The sequence below is a fragment of the Etheostoma spectabile genome, chromosome 21 (assembly GCF_008692095.1).
Source record: "Etheostoma spectabile isolate EspeVRDwgs_2016 chromosome 21, UIUC_Espe_1.0, whole genome shotgun sequence".
Classification (NCBI taxonomy): Eukaryota; Metazoa; Chordata; class Actinopteri; order Perciformes; family Percidae; genus Etheostoma; species Etheostoma spectabile.
The window spans coordinates 17,211,579-17,219,235 of record NC_045753.1 but is presented as its reverse complement, the minus strand read 5'-3'; the positions used below and the strand labels follow the sequence as shown (position 1 = coordinate 17,219,235).

The following is a 7,657-nucleotide window of genomic DNA, read 5'->3' as shown; positions in this document are numbered from 1 at the left end:
ATGAACTAGTTCATCAGCATCCTGATCATCATTATCATTTTGGAGATACTCACAGGGGCTGTCTTTTACGTATTCCGCAGCAGGGTGAGACACTCAAATCCTGAGATCAAGGTCGAAACATTAACCCTTGTGTTGTCTTCCCGTCGACCACGCAACTTTTAGTTTTTTTCTGTTGTTCTTTTTCAACCCTTGTCACTTTTCCCAATGTTATTGTTGATTTCTTATTTTTTTAAAATGTTTTTGTCAATTTTTCCAACATGTTTGTCACTTTTTTTCAACGTTCTTATGGGATTTTTTTCAAATGCTATACAATTCAACAAAAAACACCAAAATTCAATTGAAGTAGTGAACTGATCATATCTTTTGCCTGTTAGTTTTGGTTGTAGGGAACAATCCATGTTAGTTTCTTTGACAAGTTGTTTGAAAGAAACTCAAATTTCTGAAACAGAAACGTTGTAAAAATGGGTCAAATTCGCCCCGAGGACAACAGGAGGGTTAACAATGCCAGGGCATATAAAACGTTGTTCACCATTACAACAAGTAAAGCTCTGGTGTCAATATTAAAGCCATTTTAATCTTCTTTATTATTTCTGCAGACTGTCGCCTTGAAGGGTGCTAAAAGTGCTATGGACTACAACAGCAGAACACAAAGGGTGATCCATGAATACAGCCCAGAGAAGAGACACACCATAGACCAAATTCAGGAAAAGGTGACACGTAGAGATTTATGTATTTGACTTATCATTTCAATACAATATGCACATGCCCATATGTACAGTACATTGAATTGTTTTTACAGTGCACCATGAATAGACAGATCCACACACACTAGTGCACTATTCTCTAGATGTATTATAACTAGATGTCTTATAAACTATGTTGCAGTTCAAATGCTGTGGCGCAGACGGCCCCACTGACTGGTCCAGCAGTGTGGGCTGGGTCAACCATGATGCCGTGCCAGATTCCTGCTGCGTGGAGAAGAGTCAGGGCTGCGGAAAGAACAAGAACAAAGTTCACAAAAAGGTCAGCTGGGAAATCTCATTTTAAGTTTACAGCCATTTCATCTAATTTCTGTGAACAAAGGATTGAAGAGTATGCGATGAAGTGTATTTTATGACTTACTTTATGGTTGTTCTCCTCCTCAGGGTTGTATCACGGCCATCAGGATCTTTGTGTTGAAAAACCTGGTGTGGGTCGGTGCTGTCTGCATTGCTCTCGGAGTCTCAGAGGTAAATACTGTAAATAACTGATAAATCAAAAATGCCATAAATGTATCTAAAAAAAATCCTCCAAAACATGTATAATCCCTGCATTATTTAGTGATTTATTAAATTATCTGTACATAATTTTCAACAATTTGCATGTGAAAATATTCATGTAGGCAATGGTAATGAAGACATTTGAAAAATAAGTAGAGGATGGCATGAATGATAATAAAGCCCATTTCATCCTGTTTGCCCCAGGTGGAGAAATCCAGAATTAATTGAATTTACAGAGAGAGAAAAGAACGTTTTTGACCTGTCTTTGAGTTCATTTGCTGCCAGTAACTTATGACCTTTTTACCTATTACAGGTTTTCGGAGTAGTTGTCGGAGTGTGCTTGTGTATAAAATTAAAAAAAAAAGACTATGAAGATATGAGCTGATGCATCTCATGCGCTCCCTCGTCACGGCCAAGCACTAGCCAACGTCCCATCACATATTTGATCTATTTTATTTGCTTTTCCAGTGTATTATTTTTTTAAATGTGACATTAATTGTTAAACATAAGTTGTATGTACTTGTATGTGAGTGCAATAAATAAATTGTAACCAAAAAAAAATTGTTAGCCTGGGCTACATAAAGATTAAACATGTGGTTCAGATGAACATGTCATTGACATGTTTGAAAACTACTAAAAGATATCTTATTGCTACTTTCATGCTTGCCAACTGTGACCATTTCAACAAGTTATCTGACAAATTGAAATATTTGTGTCTATGGGTCTAGCCTATGTCTTTGAAACACCTGTTATAATAGTCTTGTGTTTAAATTTCATTCTACTATGAATATTTTCAATAAATGTGTGATACATTCTGGCTGAGTGATTCAATTAGCCTTTTTTTAATTTTGGCATATTACCTTTTGATCTTTTGAGCTAATTTTGAATGTAAATTACCATTGAACAGTTTAGAGGGGACCTGAGCTATATCAACGAAATTTCTCAGGTGAAATAGACTGCCCCATTTTACCTGACTGCATTAGATAAAATCGGACAAGAAATTAAGCCAAAGTGGGAGATTTTTTCTAAAGTAAAACCGGCATGTTTCTTGGCCACCAGCTACTATGCGCCGCTACTCGATTTAAGTAGTAAACTACGTTTCCCAGAAACCCCTCACGGGAAATACGTCCGCTCTCAAAATCGGTCCGACTCTAGCCACCCTGTATAAGCATGAAAAGTAACGTGTGCGCCAGACACCCAGAAAGCTGACAGAAAAACACAAGTTTATCAGCAACAGTTACACTCAAAGGTAAAGGAACATTTCATTACTTAATTATTTATGACCACCACCAGTCTTAATATCTGCTATGTAACAAAACACACAAGCTAGGCTAAGCTAACAGACTGTGTGTGTAGCTAGCATTTAGCCCATAAACTGTAACGTTAACGGAATATTAAGTCAACATACGTTAACTCGACTCCAGCTAGCTGTCTGGCTGAATATTGTGGAAACTGTATTACTGTGAATTAAGCAAAAGTACACACTACACTGCGTAACTTGTCTTCACAAAAGTAGCAAGTAGGAGAGAGAGGTTTTCATTATTTAGTTAAATGTTAAAGTTTTCCTTTTTAAATGGTCTTTTTATTCTTGCCTATTCATTTGAGCAGCATGTCAGAGGCTTTAATCAGGCGAATACAGGAGCTGGAGGCAGACCTGAAGAAGCTCAAGTCCCAGCTGAAGGAGAGGAGAGACGCTGGAGATGATCCATCACCTATTGAACACACAGACTGCAGACCTGATTCTAATACCAGCAACAGCAGAAAGGGTAAGAAAGCAGGCAAAGAGCGTCCTTTTGACTTTTCCGCCCAGCCTCGGCGCCATGTGGCCCTGCGGCTGGCTTACCTGGGATGGTCCTATCAGGGGTTTGCAGTTCAGGAGAACACAGACAACACTGTGGAGGCCAGAGTCTTTGAGGCTTTGCTGAAGACGCGGCTGATACAGGACCGACAGAGCTCCAACTATCATCGGTGTGGACGTACTGATAAAGGAGTCAGTGCTTTTTCCCAAGTGAGTTCACTGAGATTCGAGTCACAGTTTATTGACTACATAGGGAGATTATAACTATATGAATGGTTCTCGAGTTTGTTGCTCCAAAATAAAACAAAAACAATTTAATGGCCTGCATACGTTATCACTGTTCTTCTCCTCAGGTCATAACTATTGATGTGCGCTCCACGCAGTTTTGTGGAGGACCTGGCGTCACAGTCCCTGAACATGTTGATGTTAGTGCCAAAAATAAAGCTACTGGCTCCGAGCTTCCATACGTGAAGATGCTGAACAGAGTCCTGCCCCAGGACATTAGGATCTTGGACTGGGCGCCAGTAGCAGAGGGCTTTAGTGCACGCTTTGACTGTCAGTCCCGCACATACCGGTACTACTTCCCTCGCGGATCCTTGGATGTGACGTTGATGGCAGATGCTGCAAAAAGGTGGGTGAAGCCAAAAAGTGATGAACACTGATGTCACCACTCAAAGTCACAGTTCTGATTTTAGGTCCTCTTAACACCCAACAGATATGAGGGAACTCATGACTTTCGCAACCTTTGCAAAATGGATGTGGGCAACGGAGTCCTGCAGTTTGAGAGGACCATCTTGTCAGCATCAATCAAGCCTGTGCAGCCTCAACACATCAACAGCACAAATCAATATGATCTCTTTATATTTGAAATCAAAGGACTGGCCTTCCTTTACCACCAGGTATCAACAGACATTCACTTAGTGTTTTTCCCCCTCTGTTTTTTACAGCTCTGCTTAGCAAAACAAAAACAATATGTTAATTTCAAGCCATTGTATCCTTGTAAATTAGGTCTTTATAGAGTAATAACACAATATTTTGTTTCAGTAACAGCAAGACTGTTTTAGACTTGCTCTTGTGGAGCTAATTTGAATACTTTGATTAATGACATTTGCAGTCTCTAACTAGGTTGAAATTCCTGTTGTGTTATGCTGCAGGTACGATGCATGATGGCGCTGCTTCTCCTGATTGGCCAGAAACTGGAAGCCCCGGACATAATAAATCAGCTTCTGGATGTTCAGAGTAACCCCAGGAAGCCCCAGTACAGGTGAATGGACTGCCGAATGTTGTGCATTGTGTCTTCTGTGGTTCTACGAGAAGTTGTCAAAAGCGACGGACGTTATTATTCCCAAACTGGGAACTTACTGTGTACCAGCAGTAAGTTACAAGGACATGCACACATACAGAAAATACAAGGAATGTGCTAAAAATGATGAATAAAAAATAAGATAACAAAAGATAAAATAGAAGAACACTTACTCAAAAAATATACTTAGAGGAATGAAAGAATGTACATACATGTGTAGAATACAAATACATAACTTAATAAAATGTGAAAAAATGTGAATATGAAGTAACCCGTGTGCAAGTTACATAATAGCCCAATATTGTATGGTATGTGGCAGGAATGCTTTCCTGTAGCGGTCCACGCGTCATCTAAGCTGTTGGAGCCTTATAGAGAAAGTACTCCGCTGTTGGACCAGTGTGTAGTATAAGTAATAAATCTCCTGTGCAAAAAAATCATTAATAGTAAAAACAACACATTTGCAGCACTATGAATCTTTCTTACAGATCTCCCTTCTTGTCTCTAGCATGGCAGTAGACTACCCGCTGGTGCTGTACGACTGCCACTTTGAAGGTTTGAGCTGGAAACAGGAGAATGAAGAGGTGAACCACGTCCTGTCTGCACTGCAGCACCACTGGACCCAGAGTGCAATCAAGACCCACGTCGTCCATGGGATGATCCAGGGTTTGGAGGCCATAGGTGAGATGTTCAGTGAGACGAACAGACCCCGACTACCTCAACATTTTCAAGTTTAGCCTGTTAAATGTAACCATAAACCTAGTAATAATAGTTATAATAGTATATTAATAGTAATAATCTAATATCAGCCCAGACTGCTTTTCTGTTTTTTCTAATAACATATTTTGTTTTATTACTACACACAAAAGCGGCTTTATACAGATCAAACTGACTTGACTCAATATCGTGTTTGGTGGGAATAATGTGGATGTTCTCAATACAACGAGGAATAGTTGTAGACTTGCATGTTGAGTGTTCTCCTCAAAGAACTAAACACTACTGCTGCGTGTTGTCATGTAGCACCATTATACTGCCTCCACCATATTATATTCATATTTTGTATGCATTTTTAGCTGATACTGCATACATTATTTAAAGGAGACTCTTGCTAACTGGTACCTACGACTTAGGGTGTAATTTCCACTTTTAAATGATCTCAACCCTTATTTTAATCAATAAATAAGACATCTTTTTCTTAGACATAATTAAGTTTTTATCATTATGAGCAACTGAATTATTTCCTGTATTTTGTATTACCATAGTTCCTATAAATGTATATAGAAATGGGATTCAAATCGGGGAAGAACATTCTAGCGGAGAACCCCCCCCCCCAAACCCCCTGTTTGGTGTCCCACCCATTTCTCAAACCAATGTTCTACCCTTGCCTACATCCTTATGTATCCTTTCAATACTTTGCTTAGACCCAGTCTATTAGACACATCAAAATGTTGGACAAGTATAAATTGTTTCACTTCTCTCCATCCACAGGTGGTGTGTCCTCTAATCATTGCTGGCTAGTAGAAGGCAGCAAGCAGAGAAACTACAGGCCCCTGCTGGAGCGTCCATGCTGCGAGAGCCTGGAGTCCAGAATAAACCATTTTGTCAAAAGAGGCAGGCTGGAGCGGGAGGAAGGGGAGAATGGAAGTGAAATGGTCCACAGAGGGAAAAGGTCCAAACATTCCCACAACTCCCCCAGTCTGCCTGTTTCTTCAGAGATGCCATTGTCAGATCAAAAAACAGATGATTAACATTTTTTCTCCAGGAGAATGGACTTGGCAAAATATATTTTGTAGTTGAAAACATTGTATTTACATTTTATTTCAGGAAACGTATTCACATTTTCGTTCATGCAAATCTTTTTGTTGCTTTGAAATAAACACATTCTTGGAGAAAGTAGCTGTCGTCGAGTTTGGTTTTTAACACAGTTGTAACTTTAGCGCCTCCAGTTGTGAATGGGACCTCGAAATTAGCTAGGCGGAACTAACGACTAAGGTAAGAGATGTCGGAAGATTTTTGAGGTAGCGCTTGTCAAGCTAAGAAGCTAGGTCGTAGCAATCAGTTTGAGTACAAGTCAGAGTTACAGACTACAATATCCAGCGACAGGACTGTCTCTAACATTTTCATCTGACTACGTATTTGATAGGACGGAGTAGAAATGGCCGCGGCTTCGTTTTATTGCATATTTGTGGTCGTTTTGACCTGATCAGTACTTGTGCTAACGTTAGCTTGTTTAGCAATCCTGGTTGTTTACTGCACTAGCCCAGCCACTGTGGCTCTGCACGGGTTCCTACTGTACATTCAGTTGATTTAAGGAGTATCACACGTTTACGAGGTAAATACATGACAGGAGTCTTTATGGATAACGGTAACAAAACAATGGAGCTGTCAGAGTTTATTTTGTTGTTTAATCAAGAATAACTTTAAAGCTGTCAAAACAACCCAAGGTTGCTCGTGGTACAGTAACTGGGTGTAGCTTAGCACCTCCACAGCAGAGGGCGTGCTGTTCTAGAAAGTGTGTGAATGTGAGATTTACTGTTTATAATTTATGTATAGCCTGTTTATTTGTCAGTTCCTTTCAAGTGTTTTGTACTGGTAGTAAGAAGTTCTCTAACATTTCTAGGTTTCATTTTTTTTTTTTTTGGTATTGCTCTTATTTAAAAACAAATACAGCTTAAGCAAATCTACAAGTTGCTCTTTTATGCCTTTGCTTCAAGATGTTCCTGGTGGGGCTGACGGGAGGGATTGCCTCAGGGAAAAGCGCAGTGTCTTCAATGCTGCGGGAGCTTGGGTGCCCCATTATTGATGCTGATGTTGTGGCCAGGAAAGGTAGGTGAATGTCTCTCCCTATAAACTATTTAGAATTACAAAGTGAATACAAATTCAGTTGGAATACCAGTCCCAACCGTCATCCAGCCGCACCCACAAATAAAATCAGATGTGGGGATTGGGATCACCCACACCATGTCCCACATCACTGACTTATAACGTTTATTAATATTCTGAAATGGACATAAAGAAGGTGGGCCTGTAGGAGGTTCATTAAGGCGATTGCTTGGAGGTGTATGAATCATGACGGCTTCCTCTGCTGACGGCAGGGATGATGTTGTAGTTATGTGGTGAAGATAAAAAGGTCACAGAACAAGGTGAAAAGTGCACAGCGGCATGTAGGCGAAAACACAAGTTATTAGGCTAAATATTGAATTAAACTGGTTATTGAGTCTGTAATGTAATATTTGTCTGTGAACGTCCGCTAGAATTTTCTTCCCCGATTTGAATCCCATTTCTATATACATTTATAGG

General features: G+C 39.8%; 3 protein-coding genes across 5 annotated transcripts in view; all 3 read left to right on the top strand.

Annotated features, from left to right (window-relative positions):
- The window catches only part of LOC116671711 (CD63 antigen), a 2,981-nt gene extending 905 nt beyond the window's left edge, over positions 1-2,076 (top strand). Inside the window, exons 3-7 of the mRNA XM_032503114.1 lie at positions 10-84; positions 597-710; positions 886-1,023; positions 1,146-1,229; positions 1,573-2,076. Of these exons, the coding sequence (XP_032359005.1) occupies positions 10-84; positions 597-710; positions 886-1,023; positions 1,146-1,229; positions 1,573-1,644 (483 nt within the window). The 3' untranslated portion in view covers positions 1,645-2,076. The remainder of the gene's footprint in view (positions 1-9; positions 85-596; positions 711-885; positions 1,024-1,145; positions 1,230-1,572) is intronic.
- dcakd (dephospho-CoA kinase domain containing) overlaps positions 1-7,657 on the top strand; it is a 21,374-nt gene that overhangs the window by 9,519 nt on the left and 4,198 nt on the right. Inside the window, exons 2-3 of one of the 2 annotated variants that reach the window (XM_032503115.1) lie at positions 6,423-6,689; positions 7,072-7,183. In XM_032503115.1, coding sequence (XP_032359006.1) covers positions 7,072-7,183 — 112 coding nt within the window. In that variant the 5' untranslated portion in view covers positions 6,423-6,689. Of the gene's footprint in view, positions 1-6,335; positions 6,690-7,071; positions 7,184-7,657 lie in introns of those variants that run through there. The other variant, XM_032503116.1, reaches the window with a different exon arrangement.
- On the top strand, positions 2,367-6,212 carry pus3 (pseudouridylate synthase 3). Of its 2 annotated transcripts, none has more exons than XM_032503112.1 (7): positions 2,367-2,508; positions 2,868-3,267; positions 3,411-3,688; positions 3,773-3,956; positions 4,212-4,321; positions 4,866-5,038; positions 5,846-6,210. In XM_032503112.1, exons 2-7 carry the CDS (start codon positions 2,869-2,871, stop codon positions 6,103-6,105), a joined length of 1,404 nt encoding a protein of 467 aa, XP_032359003.1. In that variant the 5' UTR covers positions 2,367-2,508; position 2,868; the 3' UTR covers positions 6,106-6,210. The 2 variants fall into 2 exon arrangements, with proteins under 2 accessions (XP_032359003.1, XP_032359004.1); XM_032503113.1 differs by having other exon boundaries at positions 2,374-2,512; positions 2,850-3,267; positions 5,846-6,212.

What these genes read in the sequence shown, in the direction of transcription:
- pus3 (XM_032503113.1), top strand. Translation starts at nt 2,869, where the DNA reads ATGTCAGAGGCTTTAATCAGGCGAATACAGGAGCTGGAGGCAGACCTG. An exon ending in GAGTCAGTGCTTTTTCCCAA is followed by an intron (nt 3,268 to 3,410) that starts GTGAGTTCACTG and finishes TCTTCTCCTCAG; the next exon opens with GTCATAACTATTGATGTGCG. An exon ending in CCAGGGTTTGGAGGCCATAG is followed by an intron (nt 5,039 to 5,845) that starts GTGAGATGTTCA and finishes CTCCATCCACAG; the next exon opens with GTGGTGTGTCCTCTAATCAT.